The 25086-nt window shown below is 41.8% G+C and overlaps 1 protein-coding gene across 3 annotated transcripts; it reads right to left on the minus strand.

Annotated features, from left to right (window-relative positions):
* Positions 1 to 3511: 3511 nt before the first annotated feature.
* Positions 3512 to 25062, minus strand: MFAP3 (microfibril associated protein 3). 3 transcript variants are annotated; one of them, XM_085001922.1, is made up of 4 exons: positions 25010 to 25062; positions 14131 to 14194; positions 11920 to 12384; positions 3512 to 7616 (listed from the first exon to the last, which is right to left on the minus strand). In XM_085001922.1, the coding sequence occupies exons 3-4, from the start codon at positions 12212 to 12214 to the stop codon at positions 6823 to 6825; spliced, it is 1089 nt and encodes a 362-aa protein (XP_084858048.1). In that variant the 5' UTR covers positions 12215 to 12384; positions 14131 to 14194; positions 25010 to 25062; the 3' UTR covers positions 3512 to 6822. The 3 variants fall into 3 exon arrangements, with proteins under 3 accessions (XP_084858048.1, XP_003134174.1, XP_013840359.1); XM_003134126.5 differs by lacking the exon at positions 14131 to 14194; XM_013984905.3 differs by lacking the exon at positions 14131 to 14194 and having other exon boundaries at positions 24522 to 25062.
* Positions 25063 to 25086: the final 24 nt, after the last annotated feature.

Here is a 25086-nt window from a genome sequence, read left to right on the forward strand (position 1 = left end):
GGTCAAGGGGCTTGAGCAGAGTAGTTCTAGGCATGGTCCAACTGCCTGCAGTTTCTGCGGGAGCAATGAAATTCACATGGCAAAACTACCCCTCAGAGGAGGTTCCTCCTGATAAACTTCCCTTCTGCTTCGGGATAAACTATTTCCCAGAGGGTGGCTCTTCTATGGTAAGGACATCCCCTTGAAGGCTGATTTATCATCACTTAGGACACTTGAGCCCTCCTTCTCATACAGTGGAGCAGGAGGCAGAGCAGTGTTCCCAGCTGTCAGGAAGCAGCAGCACGCTGGCAGCAGCCATGGTCATCCAGGCAGATGGAGCGACATGTGTATATTTACATATATATTTCCTAATCAATAGGTTCCAGTGAAAACATGAAAACTCAAGAACATTATTGGAATTTAAGGGGCTCTGAAGGAGTTTAATTCCTTAAAGCAAATGAACACAATCAGGGTTTTTAGCTGCAGATGACTTCAGGGCAAAATGAACTGAATGATCCAACTTTCCTCCCTAAACTGGTAAATCTCCTCTTCCAAATTAGGTACTGCTAGCAATTTTGCTAAGAAATGCATTTCTGGGGACAGCCAAGAAGAGCCCTGAAATCTTTCAATCTTAGGCCCCTGCCTGCTTCTTGGTCCACCCCCCCCCCCACACACTTTTATAGCTACACGGGTTTCTTTCTTTTTCTGGGGCGGGGGTGGGGGTGGGGAGCGCTTTTAGGGCTGCACCCATGGCATATGGAAGTTTCCAGGCTGGGGGAATCGGAGCTGTAGCTGCTGGCCTACACCACAGCCACAGCAACGCCAGATCTGAGCCCCCTCTGCAACCTACGCATTTCACCGCAACGCTGGATCCTTAACCCACTGAATGAGGCCAGGGATGGAATCCGCATTCTCATGGTTACTAGTCGGGTTTGTTTCCACTGAGCCACAACTTTCTTGTGTCCCAGGCTTCTTTCTTCTCTTTCTCTAATAGGCCAAACTTCTTGTCCCCTAGGAACTTTGTTATTGTTTGCTCATAGCAGGTGGCCAGTAAATATCTGTTAATCAATAAATAGATTAAGATAATCTAATTATGTCCCTGTAAAATCCCATAACTTGTCTGTCTGTGTTTGAGCCACGTGTATTAGAGACAATATAAGTGGTGGCTTCAAGATTTAACCTAAGATTTATTATTTCTGATTCTTGCTTTATTCATGCATGTGTCAGCTGGGGAAAAAAAGCATAAAACCTAAAAGCTGAGAATTATGTTTCATTCTGTGGACGTAAGCCTGGGAGACAGGTTTTCAGACAGCTCTGAGGGACTATTTTGAAGAAGGGAGGAGCCAGGGCACAGAGGAGTTTTTGCAACCAAGACCAGGTAGTTGGAGTATCAAAAGATTACTGTTAATTAAAGAAAAATCAGACATCTTGAGTTAAGGAACTTAACACGTCTCTGTGTATGGGAAGATGCAAGAGTCTGGGCTCATTGAAAGCATTCCTTTGACAGGCATCTTAACTAGCCGGGGCCAGTATCCAATTTTTCTCCGTCCTCAATCCCCTCAGGGTGCGGTTAGGACGGCTGCGATGGCTGATGGCTCACTGGCTACCACATCCTTTGTTTATTGATATGATAGTTGCATTCTTCATCCACACAGGTGGATATCTTCAAGGAACATGACTAGCCATTTTATCTAACACAAACCACATTTTGCTCTGTAATTCATGTGAAGATGGCCTTGTTGCCCATTACCAGTTGCCTACAACTTCTGTTCTTCCCTGCTTTCTTAGTAATAGAACCCTTTGGGGCAATGTATCCAGTTAAAAAATAGAGCTTCATCTTCCTAGGCTTTCTCACAGCTACTGCAGGTAGTGCTGTAACCCAGTCCTGGCAGCTGAATACTGAAAGTCAGGTCAGGGTTCTGGAAAGTTACAGCCTTCTTGATAAAAAGGTACAGACTCAGCTGGTATGTCTTTTGCCCTTTGACCTTCTACCCTTTTCTCTGCCTGGAATGCAGACGTGGTGCTGAAGGAGAAGCAGCTGTCCAGTGTAGCAGGTGCTGTCAGTGCTCTGTCCGTAGCCCCTGGACACTCACCATTGTTGATAGTCATCACAGGCTTCCTATTGAAGGCTCCTGTGACTCTGTTAGAGGGCTTGAGCTGGCTACAGGATCGTGCTTAGCCTGTGTGTGTGTGTGTGTGTGTGTGTGTGTGCGCGCGCACGTGTGTGGCAGGTTGGAAATGCCAAAGAGTTAATGACCCTGGAAACAGCCTTCAATGACAGATGGCAGTTGGTGCATAAACATCCAAGCTTCTTGGCTTTCAGGTGAGACAACTTTGAGGCATGAGCTACACATGCTGGGGGCAGAGAGAGTACCCTGAGGTCCCTAGAGAGACTGAACCCCAGTTGCCCGCAGCAACAGCCCACTCATTAAAGCATCCTGTATTGGCTTTTTTTTCTGTCTCACTTCCATACTATCCAACCCTCCTGGGTTCATCTTCCAAATAAACTCCTTGCACATGAATCCTTGTCTCAGGGCCTCCGGGGGAACCCAACCTAAGGCGCCCTGCAATTCTGCAGATAAAAGCCACATGCTAAGGGTGGAAGCTCTGACCTGATTTTCTGTGGATTTCTTGTTATTTGAAAAAAAACACCTCTTATTTGGGTAGGCCACCACAATTGGGTTTCCATGGCATGCAGCCAAATGTAATTGTAACTGGGATCTGGAGGAGTTTTTAGTTGAGTTCAAATGCAACCAGTCATCAGCTGGATGTGGGTGCTAATAAAGCTGACACTACCAACGTGATTACCAGCCCCAGGCTATATTGCATGTTACAGCTTGCACAGTGCTTACTTACATGTTGCTATAGTTAATCCTCAGGTTAGTTTTGTGAGGTAGGAGTATCAACTCCACTTTACTGCAGTTCCAGAGAGTCCCACTGTTACATGGCTAGTGGCAGAATCAGGCCTCCAAGCCCAGTGATCTTCCATCATAGGGAGACAGGGGCCAGGTGTTCATTGTAAGGAGTCTGTGGCATTTCAGCAACAAGTTGACCTCTGCCTGTTCTTCTTGCCTGTCTCCTGAGATCCTGTGCCTTTCCATGCCTGCTTTCACTTCCATGGCGCTGCAGACATTTTTTCCTACCAGAGCTACCCCTCCCAGTGCCAAACCTCATCACAAACTTTATATACTCATCACAGGTTCTCTAAAACATGAGCTAAATCCTCTCATCGCTAGGCCTTTGCTCGAGCTCTTGCCTTTGCCAGGAGCACTTTACTTCAGCTGTATTTGGGCCTAGTGAGGATGGTCTTGCTAACTGCATCCTCATGGTAACGGGGCAGGTCAGCCACCTCAGTACGGCTCATAGCACCAAAACCACATAGATGTTTACTAAATATAAGCAAAATTCACATGGGCAGCCACAGGAGAATCCACATTGAATTCAAATTTACTCCTGTTTAAAATCATTAACGTCAAATTCCATCACACATAAAAATGAGTGTATCTCTATAGAAGACTTCGGACAAATGAAATATACTCCATTGAATATTTACTACATTACATTCAAGTACAACTTTAAAAAAAGAACAAAATTACAATTAAAATGGTAACCATTTAAACCATCATCTGAACCATATCAAATAATACTCATTTACTTGTATGAAATGTGTTGAGATCCTAGGAGCTTATTAGTACTTTTAACATTTCTGGTCTAGATGAGAAAAGATTGCTCTCTTAATGGTGATTCAGGAAATGTGATATACTTGTGTTAGAATGGCTGGTGTGTGGAGACAAGGCTAGCACCTATGACTGACTGGGCCCTGGAAAACAAGCATGCCATGCTCCCATGCTGCTCTGGGACACGGAATACAACGTCAGATCTAGGGTGGAACTGCATGCAGGGCGTGGAGAGGACTGTGCCAAGGGGTTCACTGAGGTTGGAGGACAAAGGGGAAAGCTGTGTATTTTGACTTTAAAAATAGGTGTGAAGTGAGGTGAAGATGCCAGGAGCTTTCTCACAACCATTGAGGTCAGCAACTCTCAAGATACTTATATCAAGGTAGTTGGTAGGAAAGATAACTGCTCATTGGGTCAGACTCAAGAATTGGTAGGAAATTCTTGGTAGGAAAGATAACTGCTCACTGGGCCAGTCTCAAGAATCACAACAGATGCATCTTTGAGGATAGGCTTCTCAAATTGCCTATAAACAAGTGGCATTCAGCTCAGAAAATGCCGACCTGTCTGGTTTCAGCTGGTAAGGAATCTTTAAAAATGTTTACATGTCTATTTTTGGTAAATTTATTTCACAAAGCCACCATTTCATTTCATAAGGACAATAAGGTTCATTAAATCACAATACAAGACAAAATTTATAAATAAGGTGACAGAACTATTTCAAATACATTTTGTTGAGTAAAGGCATTTTCACTAACTAAAAACTCCAGTGAGACAAAAGGATAATTACACCATTACTGTCAAAAGACTGTTAGACTGTAGTTTAAGTTCAAAAGGTTAAGGATTCTACAAAAAGATAACATGACTATTAATTATATATGAAGAGTATTTGATTAGCTACAGAAAATGTTAATAAATGTGGTTTTCTTCCTGTGAGAAATGGGCTTTAGAAAGTAATACCAACTCCACTTAAATTTTGACCTATTTTAATTCCTTATCAAGGGTACCATAACTTGCAAAATTCAAAGTAATCCTGTTACTGTGGCCACCAACTTAAGTCACAATTATGTTTCTAAAATAATTTATTCAGGATATACTGGAGTGCATTAAAAAAAAAAAATCCCAAACCTGCTATACTGGGATAGGTCTGGAGGTGCTATCTAAAGCTCTGAGGGATATTCAGGGGACAGACGTCAGACAAACGATTTTGAAAATTTTAAAATTTTCAAGAGAAACATTCTGGGAAGGAAAGAAAGAAACATTCCTGGGAAGGAAAAAAGTGTTTTATAATCTAGGGCATGTTCAACAGCCCTTGCTCTCATAGCTAAATGTATGAAAACAGTTTTCTTTAAAGAGATATAGGTCTATGAGCCAAGACAAGCTTTGGCTAAATGATTGGTAGCTTTTGTTTGGCTCTGGAGGTTTCCATGGAAACAGCCTGAGAGACAGAAAAGGCAGCATTATCATCTTTATCTGTAATGCCATCTGATAAAACTGCACATTGATTCATTCATGCAATCCAGAGCAGATGTATCACTTCTGATAAGCCTTGACAAAGGGAGGCAGGAGTTCTATCCGGTCACACTTTGAATTTCCTGCCTTCCTCCATTTGAAACCTTAAATTAAAATCCTGATAAAACCTCCTCTGAACAGTTCCCTCAGGAACCTCTAGTTCAAGTAATGCTTCAGTGATCAGAAGCCAAATGAAGAAACGTGAAGCACATGGAGCTCCACTGCCAAGTTCTTAAAATTATATGATGCCAAGCTTGCTGTAGCTAAAGAAATTATTCTGAAGAGTATTTACAATTCCATTATATCAGCTCTCAGCCAGGCAAGAAATACTGTCTTAAGTGTTTATTATACACAGTGGAATCAGGTGGCATCGTTCATAATTTTTCTCCTTCTTCACATCTAGATCATTTGTATGTGTGTCTATATATCTATACATTTAATATAGTAACACATACCACACGCCAGTATCTAGTCTTATTTCAGGTTAGAGCGTCTCTGAAAGGCCACAAAAGCAGCTCTAGCTCAGAATTCTACCTCTGAAGTACACAAAAATAAAAACCTCAACAGGAATAAAATATAAACGAGACAAACAAGATAAGGAGTCATGCATCCTTTAGCACCGTATGTAAGACCACAGAGGGCAAGAGTGTTGATGGAGGTCTCAAGAGGAATTCAGCTGTGGGTTTTGCCCTGGAAGGGAATCCCAAACACAGAACCTTCTTGTAAAGTCCAGTACTTTTAAAAAGGAAGAGCCTGAGAAACTCTATTAACAGAAATGTCAAAATCTGTAATTTATCAGACAGATGATTTGACATTATTTCTTATTCTAAAAACACTGAAGACACTACTCTTTAGGAATAAACTGTTCACTTGCGGGATCAGTTGGGAAATCACTGCCAGCTCAATGAGCTAAATGATGCCTCAGTAAGTTAAAAAGACATGAGAGACCCCCAAAAGGACCAATTTACTCACGGAAAACAGCTTACTAATGAGCAGTTAGCTCCCTGATATCTGCATAACACAGACATGGGCTACACTGGGAAGATGCAAACTAGCACATACAATTGTATGTTCCATGAGCAGGACAACTGAAAAACACCCACACCCCTGCACACAACTTTGGTGTGGGAATCCAAATCACAGAATAAAGTCTCAGCTTGGTCCTTCCCATAAAAAGGGACTGAAAGTCTAGGGAAGGGTTGATTTAGAATGGGGCTGAAGATCTTTGTGGTTTAAAGATAGCAGGTAAGAAGTTATAGGGCTTAGAAATGACTTTAGATATCATCTAGGGCAAATCCCTCAGCTTATTGGTGGGGAAACTTAGGCCTCAAATAAGTGTCAGCCCTAAACAATGGAAAAACCATGAGTAGAAGAGAAGCCATGAACTCTTGATGTGGTATTTTCCCCATTACACTGATCTCTCAGGCTCCTTTAAATCTCAGTGTGTATCATTTAATCAAGCTGGGGAAAATGACTGAGAAAGATCAGATAGGAAAAACGCTGGATCTTTAGAAAGATTTTGGTAATAATTCATTTTCTAGCATGCTTAATACTAACAAGGGGAAAAAACCCCCCACTTATCTTTTGGTAAAAATGTTATTTCCTGCATGAAACAGGTTCCTTTTCTGAGAGCTGATTTTGTAGGTATTGGGATAGCTCACAGCTGGCAGTTTTCGTATGCCCCATCCTTGTAGCTGGAGTTCGATCCGGCAGATCCTGTATCATCAGGCGGGCTGAAATGACTGCTATCTTGAGAATCTGTGTCGATACTCTTGGTCTCTGACTGAGGGTGGACAGAAACCTGAACTGCTATCTCCTGGCCTTGTTCACTCAGAGAACCATCATCCGAATCGCCTCCTGGTGAACTACTCCGGCCCATCTCTGTGTTAATGACGTAGATGCCATCTTGAGCGTTCAAGGCGGGTCTCTCTTTAATCCTTTCTCCCATGTCATCAGGGTCATCCACTCGCACAGCCTCAAACATCTCCTCTACGAAGGCCCGACAGTTCAGAATAAGGGGTGGCAGAGGGACACTTCTCGCCAGTTCCTCGATATAACGGGCGAACTCCATGGTTTTAAACTGAGTGACTTTGGCCAGCTCCAGGGTCTTAGCCGAGGTGATGATGGGGATGCGTTTCGCGATCTCAAAGGCCTTCTGAAGCTTCTCTGCCCCTTCAGTTCGGAAGAATTCATTGATGGCTTTCTCGGTTTTGCGAAGGTGGCTGCTCATCATGCACAGCCGAGTGACATTCAGGATGAGAGTGATTGTGAAGGCAATCAGGCAAACGATCATGTAGTACACGCTCATGTCTCCTGAGGTGAAGATGACGCGCAGGGTGACCGAGTAGGAGGCACGGATTGGAGAGGTGATAAAACATGTATAGAGCCCACGGTCCGCAAAGGCTACCTTGGTGATATTCAGGAAGTTATCAGAAACCAACCATTTTCCACCTGATGACCCAACAGAAATAAAAAATTACAGCATAAAGAATACTATCACTAAATATGCCCACTGCCTTTATCACTAGTCTACCTTTTCATGAGACTACTTTAAATCAACTCATCTATTAGATTTTGCTATTTGCTTAAATCATGTTAAGACAGGGGAGACTTTTATGTCCAGAGTCAGAATCAAGATCTTCCTTCCTGACACAAATGATTATCATAGCTGCCTTTTTATTGCTAGATGTTGAGAAATCTTTCAGGGAGACGGGTGTGTTGACAATGTTAAATGACTAATTTTTTTTTTCTTTTTAGGGCCGTACATGTAGTATATGGAACTTCCCAGGCTAGGGGTTGAATTGGAGCTGCAGCTGCCAGCCTACACCACGGTCACAACGATGTGGGATCCGAGCTTCGTCTGTAATCTATGCCACAGCTCATGGCAATGCCAGAGCCTAACCCACTGAGAGAGGCCAGGGATCAAACCTGCATCCTCAGGGTTCCTAGTCAGGTTTGTTACCACTGAGCCACAATGGGAATGCCCCTAAAAGACTAATCTTAAAAAAAGATGCTTATGTACATGTGTGTCTACACCACAATCTTTATCTATACAGTCTCATTAATTAGAAGGGTATGCCTCATAAATAATAAAACAATGGTTATTTCTGGGGTAATGGGTTATGAGTAATTTTTATTTTCTTTTAAACTGTTTACTTTCAATACAGAACTTATTAAAGAAGAAACAAAACCTTACTTAAAAAAAAAACGCTACCAATTTAAGGCATTTGTTTAAGTGGCTAAACTGGCATGCCTTGCACATGTTAATTTGTTTTGTTAGAAAAGTTGGTTGATGATATCTTGATTTTCTGGCAAGAGTAACTGAAGCATGAGCCAAAGATATGTTTCACAAGTCAGGGTAAATGAACAGCTTGGCAGAGAGAATAAAGTTGCCCTTAAGATGTGTAGGCTTCTGTTTTAAACCTAAAACATGTTGCCTCTCTTTCATATATGAAGGTATCTTTGTTGGCAGAACATGTATACAAAAGTTTATGAGTATGAAAAGCAAAGCACACTGATTGGTTCAACACAAGCCCCACCTTGATTCAATATCGTTTAATAACCTGGTTCTGCTAGTCCAATCCTCACCTTTTAAAAGTTCTGAGTGTACTCTGTGTTTTAACTATGAAGATCATTCAAAGATGAGACAGATGAGCCAAATATATACATATTTTGGCCGCACTCATGGCATGGGGAAATTTCTGGGCCAGGGATTGACTCCATGCCACAGCAGTAACCATGTTAGATATTCAACCACTGGGCCACCAGGTAACTCCCTAGATGGAATAATCTCAGGTGAAGGTGAATCCCAAGGACTAAAGGTCGTATCCCAAAGGAGGCTGGGTGACTGCTGTTAAGCATCACTTCACAGTCTAATCTTCCAGATCCCTTTCATCCTTGAGATTCTAGGATTCCGGACTATTTTAGTGACACAGCAATTAGTAAGTATTGTGGATCATGCCCATTTTAATTATCATCAAAATTTATCTAAATTCTACAGTTATATTTAAGAGCCATCACTTCACTAATGTAAAAAGAGGAGGAAAACATGTGGCTATGAATATAGTCATTATTTTACAAGCTTCTGATCTATAAACTTAAGAGCTATGAAAAGGATACCCTGTGAAAGCATGGTATGATGAACTACGTAGACTCCATTAGTCAACCATTATACTATAACCACAATCTAAATTCTCTAGTTCACTTGCTGATAACAGCTCAAGATTTATGAACCTTATACTAGACTGACATGCTCTTTAAACTCTTCTGACTTGAGAGCCATAAAATTTAATACAGTTGTCCAGGGCTGCTGCTGAAAGCATCAGTGATAGATGTTAATGGTTTTCAAAGTAAAGGCAAAATAGAAAAATAAAATGTCCATTCCACTTGGCTGGTCTCATTCTAATCTAAGCTTTGTTTGTACAGTCGATCTGTAATAACCACACTGATTAATTCACATCTTACATGTGTTTGGTCAGGACCCTAGAGCCAAAGGAGGCTGGAATCTAGTTCAATGGATCCAAACAGGGAACCCTAAATCATATGCAAAATTCACATTTGGACACCACTCTGGAGATTCTGACTTAATAGGCTATATTCTAAAGAAGCTCTGTTCTTTCTAACATTCAAATTCAAACTCTTCAATCCCTCAGTGGCCACTTAGTTTGTAAAAGGTTAAAATGTTCAAAATACACTTTAGAGCGAGAGACCACCTGTTTGCTTTTCTGTTTTCTATTCTAGTATGAATAGTCAAATACCCTTAAATTCCAAGAGATTAGGCTATTTTTCTACCAAAAAATATAAGAGGCCTTTTCCAAAAAAGTAGTCTGTGAGGATCCCAGAATCTAATCTTTATCCCATTAATTTTTCATGGAGATGTCTTCTCTTTCTTTCTTTTCCTTTTTTTTTTTTTTTGGTCTTTTTAGGGCGGCACCCTTAGCACATGGAAGTTCCCAGGCTAGGGGTCAAATCAGAGCAATAGTTGCTGGTCTATACCACAGCTCACAACAACACTGGATCCTTAACCCACTGAACAAGGCGAGGGATCAAACCCACATCCTCATGGATGCTAGTTGGGTTCCTTACCGCTGAGCTACAAAGGGAACTCCTGGAGATATCTTTTTAAGGTATTTTAATACCTTTCAAAAAAATCTTCCTAACAGAACACTCTTAAAGTAGACCTTGGTCACATTATCATGTTTGTATGGTTTTTAATACTGAGAGACAGGAGTTCCCGCTGTGGCGTGGTGGAAATGAATCTGACCAGGAACCATGAGGTCTCGGGTTTCATCCCTGGCCTCGCTCAGTGGGTTAAGGATCTGGAATTGCCGTGAGCTGTGGTGTAGGTCGCAGACGCAGCTTGGATCTGGTGTTGCTGTGGCTGTGGTATAGACTGGCAGCTGTAGCTCCGATTAGACCCCTATCCTGGGAACCTCTATATGCTGCGGGTGCAGCCCTAAAAAGCAAAAAACAAAAACAAAAACAAAACCTGAACATTTCCACAGAAAAGAAAATCATGGACTTGGAGAATAGACTTGTGGCTGTCTGGTGGGAGAGGGAGGGAGTGGGAGGGATCAGGAGCTTGGGGTTATCAGATGCAACTTGGAATGGATTTACAATGAGATCATGCTGAGTAGCATTGAGAACTATGTCTAGATACTCATATTGCAACAGAACAAAGAGTGGAAAAAAATGTATACATGTAAGTGTAACTTGGTCCCCATGCTGTACAGCAGAAAAAAAATTAAAAAAATAAAAATATCCTTATCAACTCTTCTTAAAAGATCCAAATCCAAAAAAAAAAAAAAAAAAAAAAAAAGAAAAAAAACCCCTGAGAAACAAAGAAATGCAAGAGAAACCCTCCTGTTTGAACTAAGGTATAGAAGAAAGAAATGAACTGGAAAGGCTTATAAGTTCCTCCCCAGTGTCCTTCTGATTCTCAGAGGGACTTAAGTTTTATACACAGATCTTTATAACCATTTTAAAAACCATCCTGGATTTCTTCCAACATTTTTAGTAACTCACTTCTGATGAAAAAAAATTTTAGGAGTTCCTGTCGTGGCTCAGCGGAAACGAATCTGAAATGATCCATGAGGATGCAGGTTCGATCCCTGGCCTCGCTCAGTGGGTTAAGGATCTCATGTTGGGAGCTGTGGTGTAGGTCACAGAGGCAGCTCAGATCCCACATTGCTGTGGCTGTGGCGTAGGCCGGTGGCTATAGCTCTGATTTGACCCCCAGCCTGGGAACCTCCATATGCTGCAGGTGTGGCTCTAAAAAGACCGAAAAAAAAAAAAAATTAATCTATGACAAGTTTACTTAAGTCTAGCCCAAATCCTTCTTGCTGTATTCACACAGGGCCACTACCCCTCCTACACACATTACACTTTAGGTGGGTGGAGCATCTGGAGTTGTGCAGTACATAGTCTGCATGGCTGTATGCAGCAGCCCTGATGGAGTCTACCTTCAATGAAGAAGGAAATTTGCTCACCAGGAGGAGAAAAAAATAGCTCACCATCATTCTGTGAACACGTTTTAAATTTCTAACCATTCTTTATTTTTTTTCTTCTTCTGATTAAGTAATTACCATTATTTTGCTTTCTCTGGTAGGTATAATAATCCAGGCCTTTCACAAGTTTTAAGTATGTACCATAGTACCTCATCTTAGAGATTTCTTGTTAAAAAGTGCCACAAAACCAAAAGAGAGACGTAATAAGAAATGAGTAACCTTGATTAATTATACTCTGGAATAGTTACCTCTGTCTCTGTCATCCAGCTGCTGTCCTTTTGAGTTGTACCAATAGACATCTTCATAGTGGTCGACTGTGAGAAGACACTCAATGGAAACACTACTTCCTTCTCTGGCTATGATGACATCATCACCTGAGTGGGAATCTGTTGAAAATTCAAAACTTGGGAGAAATGATGCATTGAAAGAACTATGATTTACTCCCAGTGGGGTCATTTGGTTGAAGCCTACATCTTCCAATGCAAAAGCAGCTGGTACAGTAACAGTTACCACTAAAGTGAATAAACAACAATGTGGCTTCATGGGAAAATGGGAGAAAATCTTATTTAAATTTGGAGAATTCAAAAGCTTCTATATTATAACTGGAGCACAGTGGGTCCTTGATTGCTTGGTACTGCAGTTTCCCCCCAAAAATGATAGATCCAGGTATATTTTGAAGTCTTCAAGATTAAAAGATATCAACGGTGACCAACCTAAAAGAAAGCAGGATAAAAAGTTTAACCAACAGGCTCATAATGGGGTGAGGCTTTATGTTCTGGAAAGAAATAGTGTGAAGCTAGTGAAAAGTGAAAATAACTGGCAGGAACATTAGGGAGTGAGGAGTAGTGGGCTAAGGATCTGATGCTGCCATAGCTGTGGCGCAGGGTGCAACTGCTATGTGAGTCCAGTCCCTGGGTTGGGAACCTCCACATGCTGTGGGTATGGCCAAAAATAAAACAAAACACTAGGGAGTGAAATAGAGAACATCATCTAAAAATCTCTATGGAGCTGGTAGGAAGAGCCCTGAATTGGGAAATGGCAGATCTAGATTCTGGTACTAGCTTTGCTACCAACTAGCTGTAGGATCTTGGCAAGTAGCTGGGCTTGTTTTCTCCATCTGTCAAATGAGGGACTGGATGAGACAATCTCTAAGGGCTCTTCTAGTTCTGAAATGTTGTGATTCTATTTCACTCTGACAAATTCCATGCAACAGGGAGCCAATGAAGACTAAAATATTTAGCTTAATGATCTTTTATTCCAACTTGCACCATTACCATCTGCTGTTATATCAATAATGTAAATCAACTGGTACATCATAATCATAACCATGGAGCTCAAAATTCAAGTATACAGACATACTAGATATAAATAATGCAGGGCCACTTGAAGCAGTTTTTTTTAATATTAAAAAGAAAATTGTACTACTACATATACATAAATAGTTATTGACTTCCAAGGCCAGAGAACCTCCCTCTTGGGCAAGAATGTTAGGCAAAATAATTTTAATAGTTTTCCTTCACTGTCAATAAACAAAATACAGCATATTTACGTTTGTAAGAATACCGAATTTCTGGAGTTCCCACTGTGGTGCAGTGGGTTAAGGATCCAAATGCAGTGGCTTGGGTCGCCGTGGAGATGTGGGTTTGACCCCTGGCCTGATGCAGTGGGTTAAGCATCTGGTGTTGCTGAGGCTGTGGTGCAGGTCAAAGCTATGGTTCCAATTCTATCCCTGGCCCAAGAATTTCCATATGCTGTGGGTGTGGCCAAAAAAAAAAAAAAAAAAAAAAAAAAAAGAAAGAAAGAAAGCAAGCAAGCAAAGTCTACAAAATTAGCTATGGCAGGAAGTGACATCTTAAACGTCCAGTTGGTAGAAATGCAAATAAACTTACAGGGAAAGACTGCCAGACAAATTTAAGAGTAAAATACCATGAATAAAAAGCAAAATGATATCCTAGGCTAGGAATCTATGTGATTGTGATCATCTTCCTAGCAATTTGATTTCTCTTTCAAAATACTGAGTCTTAAAGAAAAACTTCATCTTCTATTTCTATAAAATATGGGATGAAACATGTAGCTTTATTTCTTAGGAGGACCCAGAACAGTTAGTTTTGGAAATGACATTTATTCACATGAAGCCTGCCTGCTCGTATAACATAAAAAGCAATGGAGCATTGTATTTTGCTATTAAACTGCTTAAAGTCTAAATTACAATAAGTTGTAAATGTCACTTAATTTTCATCAGCCCTTGAAAGGAGAGTTGAATGAAGACAATTCATTTTCTTTTTCAAATTTAAGGATGGACTATTTAGAGTAAGACAAAGAACTCCATACTTTGCTATACATGATAGACGTAACACACATGCTTATGTCCATTTCTCCCTAAAAGGCCACTAAAATGACACTAAAGGAAACAAAGCACTTGGGCATTGGAGAGGATTTCAGAAGTGATCTGATCTTACCTCTTCACTTCACATGACCTGCTTTTTAAGATTATACTGTAAGTTAGCAGGAGAATCCTGGGCTCTGTTAGGAGGGAGTAGAGGGTGGAAACAAAGGAAAGAACATTTATTAAAAAACTGAAATAAGCCAGGCACTGTGCTAGGGCTTGATATGTGTAAGCTCCCAAATTCTTTTTCACTACAACTGGCAAATGTGACTTTTGTCCTTTAATCTAGCCTAGTGGGTCTCAATGGTGACAGGAAATGAGTGTGCTGAAAAAGTGTTCCGGGTTTTCTCCAGGACTTTGATAAGGAGGCCCTGTGCCTTCATCAAAGGCAGCATTTCCCAAATTTCATTCATTTTTTTCTACTTTCATGATTTTTTTTTGTGATATCCTGAACCAAAGTACTTTTTTTTGACGCTTTTCTTTAAACAACTCATTATTTTACTTACATAATTTTAAAAGGAAAGTCTGTATCACATCTGTGGATAAAAGTAACTATACACATAAGCATAATGAAAACAGGGTATTAACTTACAGAATACTGCCATCTGCTGAAGGCTCTTAGCCCTAGGCCTGCTCTCTTTGCAAAGGAAACAAAACAAAACAAACCCCTCACCATTCCACTTTATTCTCCTCATTTCTTATCCAGCCCATTCCTTCCACCCCTTCCCATACTGAATTTAGAACCACTATTTTAGTAGTATTATTATTATTTTTTACTTTTTATTAATTTGGGTTTGTTTTTTGTCTTTTTAGGGCTGTACCTGTGGCATATGGAGGTTCCCAGGCTAGGGGTCGAATGAGAGCTGTAGCAGCTAGCCTATGCCATAGCCACAGCAATGTTAGATCCGAGCCATGTCGGAGACCTATACCACAGCTCACTGCAATGCTGGATCCTCAACCCACTGAGAGAGGACAGGGATCGAACCCACGTCCTCATGGATACTAGTCAGATTCGTTTCCACTGAGCCACGATGGGAATGCCACTAGAACCACTGTTGTAGACTAAAGGTGTACATTTTCATCTATTCAAGAGTATCTACTGTGTGCCAACCTACTGTACTACAGACACCGTCTCTGCCTTCATGGAGCTCAGTCTGGCAGAGGGCACAGACACTAACTAAATACACACGAAATACACTAAGTGCTATCCAAGAGAAGTACAGGATGCTACAGGAGCACCCAACATGGACAGTTAACCAGGTCACAGAAAGCCTCCCCAGGAAGATAAGGTGTGTGAAAGGACCTGAGGGACACCAGGAATGGAGGGTGGGAGACAGATCTAGGTAAAGGGCAGGAAGCAGGGAAAAAGCAGAGGGGTCACTTCTTAGATGTTCAGGAAAAAGAGCTCTAAGTTGTGGTAATGAGAGGTGGTGGCCAGGGAGTGCTGGGTCTGACTCCTGATTCAGAAGGGGTGTAGTTTGGACCAACAGCAAAACTGGAGGTGGACTTTTGGAATTGAAGTGGGAGGCTGAAGCGAGCGAAGGAAATATTTGTCCAAGGTGAAGGGGTCAAAGAACTGAGAGGCACAAGGTGAGGGAGATCACCTGTGCGGTGGTGATGCCCCCAACAGGAACAAGGCAGCTAAGGCAGAGGACGCTAGAAAGAGGAGAGATGGACTCACTCTCCCTGCTGTGGGATGCAGGATCTTCAGGGCAATGAACAGGCTCTGTGTGAGAGGGCAACAGTGCCCTGGCAGTGTTGTTACGGGGATCCCTTCTCTGTGCAGCTTTCCCGAGCCTCCTCTCAAGGCCTGGCTCTCCCTCCGACATGGATTTAGAGAACACCTGGAGGCAGGATGGCTCTTCCTTGACTCCTGTAGCCCTAGCCATTACACTACTCACCTGGAGCTGGTATATGCTGCTCTGTACTACCAGGCAGTCTACCCCACCTCACCTACATGCCCCTTAAGCACAGGGACTGTATTTTTTATTGCTATAGTTCATAACTAACGCATGTTCAATAAACACTTCCTGATGGAGAATAAACCTGACAAAGCACGTGATGGATCTTTGCAACTTGAAGAATGTTAAACAACAGGGACAGAATTATTATACACCCGCAAGCATTTATTGGCACTTACATTCTCTGAGAAAAAAGAGACAATACTTGTCATCTCGAAAGATCGTAAAGGCACGCCTAAATGCATTCTGTGAACCAACCACTAACCCCCAAAGTCTTCATTTACCATCTTGTCCTAGAAGATAACCTTGGGAATAAAGGGTTACCAAGTCCAGGGTTTCCAGACCAGGATGAATAACACCATCATCTAGAGAACTTGTTTTTAATTTTTTTTTTGTCTTTTTGCTATTTCTTGGGCCACTCCCGCAGCATGTGGAGGTTCCCAGGCTAGGGGTCTAATCGGAGCTGTAGCCACCGGCCTACGCCAGAGCCAGAGCCACAGCAACTCGGGATCCGAGCCGCGTCTGCAACCTACACCACAGCTCACGGCAACGCCGGATCGTTAACCCATTGAGCAAGGGCAGGGACCAAACCCGCAATCTCATGGTTCCTAGTCGGATTTGTTAACCGCTGCGCCACGACGGGAACTCCTGTTTTTAATTTTTAAATTAGCTCCCTGGGTGATTCTGAGGCAGAGAGGCCATGGACTAGCATCCAAGAGACTAACATACTTCCTCATTCCTTCTACAACAGCCCTGACTCATGGTGTTCCAGACTGTCTGAACACTTGCAATACTAGAGAACTATCACTCACATTCCATTCTGGATTAAGCTAGAACATTGTAATTGCAGGCCTCTGAGAAAGGCAGGGAAGCAGAGAAAATCAGAGTACAGATTCTGGAACTAGGTTCCCTAGGCTCAAATCCTGGCTCTGACTCTAACCAGCAACTTTTGTTAACGGCAATCTTTCTAAGCCTCAGTCCCCTCATCTTTGAAACAGGGAAAATAATAGTATCTATTCTCAGAGGACTACTGAAAGGTGTGAATGAGACAGCGTATATAAAAGAGAGTCTAGCAAGAGTAATTACTAAATAAGCTCTAGTTATTATTATTGTTGATGGTCCTTTCAGGTCCTAAAATCTATACTTCACAGCAAAAGGTGAAATTTTAAAATTTAAGATAAAACAGTTTACTTATTTAAGATAAATAAAACACTTTTACTTGGAATACCATGGAACCATTTAAAAATATTGGAAGGGAATTTCCAAAAAAGGGGAAACACCATTATGCAATTTCAGTCTTTAATTTTTAGATTTCACACTTCTCTTTTTCTCATTGCAAATAAATATTTTGTTATATGGTCAAACAGCCATGATAAACTGACCTTGGTGCCCATCCACGATATTACATTGTTTTTATGCGTCCTGAGTTTGCGGTAGAAAATCTTTGTTGTGATCTACCTGGCATCGTGGTTCCTTTTTTGAACCCTGCCTTCTTGGGCCCAGGAGGAAGTTAACCCATTGGCTGACTAAGAAGAATCTCGTTCTTGAAATCTGGATTGAGACACTATGGGTTAGGGCCATTTGAGGAAGAGGAGGCATACAAGGGGCTGAGGCAATCAGGTTAGAAAAATGACGACAGGGATGGAGAAGGGAAAGAGAGCATGGTGAGAGAGAAGATAGGAGATGAAGTAGGGGCAAGAGTGGTGCTAGGGGGAGAGTTTCAGAGTGGAAAAGAAAGAGACTCACACATGCTACTCTAGCTTCTGCCAGAATTCTACTTCCTGGCTGCAATGTGACTTTTTTTTTTTTTTTTTTTTAAGTAAATAAACATCTTCATTTACCTTTCTTAAAAATTAAAAGCACAAAAATAAAAGACTGTGTAGGAGTTCCCATTGTGGCTCAGGAGGTTAGGAACCTGACTAGTATCCATGAGTATGTGAGTTTGACCCCTGGCCTTGCTCATTGGGTTAAGGAGAGCTGTGGTGTAGGTCGCAGATGTGGCTTAGATCCGGCGTTGCTATGGCTGTGGTGTAGGCCAGCAGCTGTAGCTCCAATTCAACCCCTGACCTTGAACTTCTATATGCCACAGATGGGAACGAAAAAAAAAAAAAAAAAAAAAAGACTAAATGTCCAAATAATGGACATGGAACAATGGTGATGTGGGAGAAAAAAGATTAAGTTCAGCAAAAGTGACTGAACTGTGGCTGTAGCTACCAGGCAACCCTCATTGTGCACCTCCAACTCCTCCCTTACTCTTACACTGGGGCACAGCACATAAACTGCCAGCGAGGTCAAGATCTGTGGTTCTCGTCCTGTAAGACAACCATCTGCCTCTACTAGAAGTTAAGAGAAATCTACCAGACAGGGGTTAGAAAAACACTACAAACACCCTAAAACTGCTCTTAGGTCAGAGGTGGCAGGAGTAGCCTGGTACACTGATTTCATGCCAGGAGAGCAACAGGGCCAATAATATCCTTCTAAGTCCAGTCAATAAGACAGGCTCAGTCTGGCACTTATACCATGGGCAACCTGAACACAAATGACTTCTAGTCTGAGCTACTAAAAGACAACCCACTTGCAGATAAGAGGGTGATGAGCAGTTGTGAGAGAAAGCACTGGCAAAGGTACATGTCCAAAATGACAGAGGCGGAAAAGAGGAAACAAATCACCCTTGGGGTCCGAACACCTCTGACTTATCTCTTCACACCACATTTCCTTTCACTTAAGTTAGTGTGAACTGGTTTATAACAAAAACTACACTGACCATGACCTTTGTACTCATTCTGAAGTAATGACTATAAAAAAGCTGAGCTAAGCCAGGGACCCATCATGCACATGAAATACCGTCCCAAATCTTCAGAAATTTACAAACTAAAGTGGAAGGTAGAGGCAGAAACAGCTTAACTATATACAAGACGGTGTGAGAAATACTGCAGAGAACTAAAAGTGTGCGCTGAATGCAAAAGAAAAAGGAGGATTTCATGAATTTTAGGAATGCGATTCACTTTTAAGTTTGGGACCTCGCATAATATCATGCCTGTTATTCTCAATGCTGCAGCTAACAATTGGAGGCTAAGAAGAAAAAGTTCAAAAGGGAAAATCACAGTGCCATCCTATAAAAAGTTAAAAAGAGCAATGTTATGCATGTGGAAGAAGTTACTTGGCAGAATTTTTTATTACCTTTCTTCAGCATAAGTAACAGAAAAGTGTGATATTCAAGTTTAATCTCTTTTTTCATCTTTTAGGTAGAGTAAAATGTAAGCTTTTCTAGGATCATGAATTAGAAATGTAGATGGTTTTATCTAATATAACCATTCTGAATACTGGTTTTATCATTAAAAAAGAAAAAGAGAGAAAGAAAAGTGCCTCAGCTGTCATCCTAACAGATTGCCTTGTTGCCGTTCCTGCCAACCTGAGAGAAGAAATATTTCCATTCTGTTCCAATTCTCAACAGAAGTAAATAAGGAAGTAATGTGGCTGGTTTCCATTCTCGTGGCTCCATGTTAAGTTGGCTGAGGAAACTGCTGTTTGCAAAAATAGTTCTGGGATAACTCAAAGGGAGGAAAAATACTGATGTCCAGATGGTATTGGTTTTTGCTCCAAGTATAACAGGATATTAATGCTTCATTCTCTGTAATTAAATGTGTTCGAAGCTGTATTTACAGATCGTCCACTCTTCTCTGCACTATTATACTTGAAAAATGGAGACGTTCCCCTACACTCAGCCCACAAATTGTCAAAGTGGCATTGTGAATTGGCAAAGGGGAGAAAAAGCAAATGAAGAGCAGACTGTTAGCGCTCCTCTATCCTTTTCAGAGAACATAAAGCTGTTCTGCTTACACCTCAAGCATTGTTATAGGGATAGTATAAAAAGGATAGCAACATTCAATAGAAATCACCATTTTGAGGGCGACTTTCCACAAAGTTTCTAATTAAAATAGCCCCATGCTCCCAAGAGTATCGTGGAGCCATAACACACCTCATCACTGGCATCTGGGCCCTCAGCTCAAACGTCGACATGTTTTCCAGCACACCCGAGAAACACCTTCTGTGTTCTGCTGGAGCTGTGCTTCAAACCCAGGATTATTTGTTATATCCCTGACTTTCATCCTTTTTGCCATAAGCATTTGCTGAAGCTACACAAAGACATTGATACAACAGGCTTAGATTTATGATCTCCTTGACCACTTTTTTTTTTCTCTCCATAGTCTGAACCACCCCACCCCTGCTGGTATTTCAAACTCAGTAAAACTAAAACAGAACTCCTCACTCTCACCTTCAGATCGATCTGTCCTGCCTGTATGTAGCTTGGATGATAGCCACATAACACCATTCATCCAGTTTGACAAGATCAAAGTGACAGTATCATCATGGCTGTATAATCAGGAGCATGGACTCTGGAGTTGAGTGCCTAATCCTATCCCTATGTAAAGCTATGGCTCAAAAGGCCTTAGTATACACATCTACTAAATAAGATTATTAACAGTAACTACCTCATAGGGTAGTTGTGGGCATTAGATGAATGAATGTGGGTACGTTATAAATACATGCCATTATTATTATTCTACCTCCTAGATGCTTTTCTTTTTTTTTTTTTTTTTTTTGTTGTTGTTGTTGTTGTTGTTGTTGTTGCTATTTCTTGGGCCGCTCCCGCGGCATATGGAGGTTCCCAGGCTAGGGGTTGAATTGGAGCTGTAGCCACCGGCCTACGCCAGAGCCACAGCAACTCGGGATCTGAGCCGCGTCTGCAACCTACACCACAGCTCACGGCAACGCTGGATCGTTAACCCACTGAGCATAGGGCAGGGATCGAACCCGCAACCTCATGGTTCCTAGTCGGATTCGTTAACCACTGCGCCACGATGGGAACTCCCTAGATGCTTTTCAATTAAGTCCTAATGTCTCTTCCCTAGGTCACAGTCCTTTCATATTACCTGGGTACCACACTACCCTTTTAATTTCCAAATGGGTCTCCTTAACTCCAACTACACCTCTTTGATGTCCCAAACATCGCTCTTCTCAGAATTGGTCCTAAACACAAAGACAAGGAAGTCAAAGCAATTTTAGAATCTACTGGTTAGGAGTTCCCACTGTGGCTCAGAGGTAACGAAACCGACTAGTATCCATGAGGATGCGAGTTCTATCCCTGGCCTCACACAGTGGGTTAAGGATCCGGCATTGCCATAAGCTGTGGTGAGTTCACAGATGTGGCTCAGATGCTGCACTGCTGTGGCTGTGGTATAGGCTAGCAGCTGGAGCTCTGATTTGACCCCTAGCCTGGGAACTTCCATAAGACATGGGCATGGCCCTAAAAGACAAAAAATAAATAAAATAAAATAAAATCGACAAAAAACCCCACAAAAAACAAAAAACATGATCGAGTTCCCATTGAGGTTTTGGGTTCGATCCCTAGCCTTGCTCAGTGGGTTGGGGATCTGGTGTTGCCATGAGCTGTGGTGTACGTTGCAGATGTGGCTCGGATCCTGTGTTGCTGTGGCTCTGGCGTAGGCTGGTGGCTACAGCTCTGATTGGACCCCTAGCCTGGGAATCTCCATATGCTGTGAGAGTGGCCCTAGAAAAGGCAAAAAGACCAAAAAAAAAAAAAAAATCTATTGGCTATTTTCCACTACCCATGAGATAAACTTCAAATTCTATGGTATCCATATTTCTCCAGGAATTAGATTCAGGTGGCAGAAGAGATGCAGCTGGCGATGGAGTCTAGCTGTGGCTGCATGCACACTAATTGCTTTCTAAAGGAATGAAAAGATTTAGAAGTCAAATTTGGTCTTTAGTTATACCTCTGTAACTAACTAGCTATGATCTCTCATGGTCTTAGTTTCCTTATCTACAAGCTGATTACAATTCCTATCTTTGCTTAAATTCTGTAATGTTCCCAGCTTCCCCATCATGGTTCAAAGCTTATTTTACTCTCTATTTTCTCCAAATAACTCTTCACTTTAAAGTTCGGGTCCTGGTCGTTCCCTCTGCTCAAAACTTCCTGCTCTCTCCACCAACCGTCTGGTGGAAACCTGACCTTCTCTACAATATTCAACTTGCCTTTAACCTTACTCAAGAAGCCTTCACATTTAAGCTCTCGCCTCTACCGTCTTAATGTCAGATGAATTTCTTTTGCCCTGTCCCCTAGCACACTGAGACTAATTGATTGTTAAAACTTCAGTTTCCTTTTATCAGCTATCTACCTATCCAAAAGACTGTTAGCTTACCAATGAGAGTCTTAAAAAACTCAGTCCTTGGCAGAGGGTTGGAGGTAACACTGAATTCAGATACTCATTAATGTGGTAGCCAGAAAGATACCTGCTACAAATTTCTTACTAACTTCTCAGTCTCAGGCTCTAGAAATTGTTAAGGGAGAGATAAGACAACGTGGAAACAGACCTTTCCAAATTTTAGTGGACAGAACACTCTAGAGTGAATTTTACCTATAACTGATTTTCTCAAACTTCATTTTTCTGACCACTTAATCTGTGGTGCTTGTTAAAGGTGCAGGTTTCTTGGTCCCACTCAGACTTACTGATTTGGCAACTCTAAGGGTGAGGTCTGGCCATCTGCGTTTTTAATGTGCTTTTTTTTTTTTTTTTTTTTTTTTTCCTTTTTAGGGCCATACTTTTGGTATATGGAGATTCCCAAGCTAGTGGTTGAACTGGATCAGAGCTATGGCTGCTGGCTTACACCACAGCCACAGCAACGCCAGATCCAAGCTGCCTCTGCAACCTACACATCTCACCACAATGCTGGATCCTTAATCCACTGAGTGAGGTCAGGGATTGAACCTGCATCTTCATGGATATTAGATTTGTTTCTGCTGAGCCATGATAGGAACTCCTGAATGCAGTTTTAATGACCTACAAACAAAGCCTATATATCTTTTGACTGTTATAACCATATTGTAATTCAGTGACTCTTAAAGTGTGTATAGGAACCTCTGGGGGTCTGGGAGACTTTTTCAAAAGGATTTTCATAATAAAACTAGAATACTGTTTGCCTTTTTCACTATTCCACAATATGGTGCAGGTTTCTGGAGGCTACATAATGAATATCACAAGAGAATGAATGCAGGAGACATGAGAATCTAGCTATGTTCTAATAAGCCAGATATTAAAGAAACTTGTAAAAATGTAAAACAATGCTGTTCTGTTCAATAACTTTTTTGGGGAAAATATTCTTTTTCTTTTTTTGCCTTTTCTAGGGCTGCTTCCCACAGCACATGGAGGTTCCCAGGCTAGGGGTCTAATTGGAGCTGTAGACGCTAACCTACACGACCTACTCCACAGCTCACGGCAGCGCTGGATCCTTAACCCACTGAGCAAGGCCAGGGATGAAACCCGAGACCTCATGGTTCCTGGTCAGATTCGTTAACCACTGTGCCACGATGGGAACGCTGGGAAAATATTCTTCATAGAAGTGCTACTTATGTTAACATGTAATTCATTCATCATTTAAAATAAATTAATAACTTTTTTGAAAGTTGTTTTGATATCTAAAATGGCATACTGATGACTGAAGCTATGCAAAACCTCTTTGACATTCTAAATAAATTTTACAAGAGTCAAAGAATCCTAAGACCAAAAAGCTTGAACTTTTTTTTGCTATATTATCAGCAGCATTTTAAAGATAAGGTTAAGACATAGTAAAGTGGCTTACTGAGATTCAATTCTTCTCCCCTGCCCCTTGCTTTTTAGAGCCGCACTAGCGGCACAGGGAAGTTCCCAGGCTAGGGTTCAAATCAGAGCTATAGCTGCCAGCCTACACCACAGCCACAGTCACGTGAAATCCGAGCCACGTCTGTGACCTACAGCACAGCTCACGGCAATGCTGGATCCTTAACCCACTGAGTGAAGCCAGGGATCTAACCAACATCCTCACGGATCCTAGTCAGGCTCATTAACTGCTGAGCCATGAAGGGAACTCCCGAGATTCAACTCTTGAACCCCCAATTCTATGCATTTTCCATTACAATAGAAAACCAGAGAAAAACACCTACTTTATACTTAATGTTTTTGGGTTTTTTGGAATAGGTATTTTTAACATGCTCCCAGGTGATAATGATGGCCCTATATTTAAAAAGACACCATTGGAAGCAAAGCAAACAACCCAAAGGGTTTTAGGAAGTGACAATTATTATATACAGACATTAAAACGATAATTCTGAAAGCATTAAATCGAGTTGGAAGACTTGAGTTCTTAAAAGGCCAGGTCCTTTCACCTCTCTGGGACTCAGTTTTTCACATCTGTATAATGAAGGCACCCCCAGTGAGGTTCTGGCTGTCAGTTTGGGTTTCATGCATTCTCCCTGCTCAAGGGCAACTGAAGAAATACATCTTTCTGAAGAGGGGTCAGGAGTGGTTTAAAGTCATAAATCTGAACATGTCACTTTTCTGCACAGAAACCTTCAATGCTTTTCCACTGCTTTCCAAAAAGTCAAAATCCTTATGCTGGTTCGTAGACCCTACAAGATTTGGCCACTTTAAGTCTCCGGTCTCACCTTCCTCTTTTCGCTCCACTCACAGTGTCCTTTTTCCTTTTCCTTGACCTGGCTCAGTTTGTTTCCACTATAGGGGCTTTGCACTCGCTATTCCTTCTGCCTCTTAGACTCTTCTGCAAATCTTCATTAGGTTTACTCCTTCGCTTCGTTTCGTCACTTTATCCTGTTTCATTTTCTTTAAAGCATTCACTATCATCCTAGAAAATCATGTTTGCCGACTTGCTTATGGAAGGCCTCCTCCACTAGGACGTCAACTACTTGCGAGCAAGGCTATAGTCGCTCGTAAACCAGGGTATCACAAGCGTCCAGAGTGGTGCCTGAAGAGGAACTCAGTAAACATACGATGGCCGAACGCTTGTAGGCCAGGCTTAAAAAGGGCAGCGATACCCCAGCATCCTTCACGTCGTACCCCGTCCCATAGGTTCAAACCCACGCCTCGGCACGCCCAGGAGCTCCCCAGCAGTGACCCCGAACGAGCCCTCACTCACCAGACGGGTGCGGAGCTTCTTCCGGCCCGAGAGGCTGCTTGACCCGGAAGTTCTCTCGGGTAGGCGAGGCCGTCTCC

Source organism: Sus scrofa, chromosome 16 (genome assembly GCF_054392235.1).
Source record: "Sus scrofa isolate SSC_HxYL_T2T_F1_AM1 chromosome 16, Sscrofa_HxYL_maternal_Yorkshire_Landrace_v2.0, whole genome shotgun sequence".
Classification (NCBI taxonomy): Eukaryota; Metazoa; Chordata; class Mammalia; order Artiodactyla; family Suidae; genus Sus; species Sus scrofa.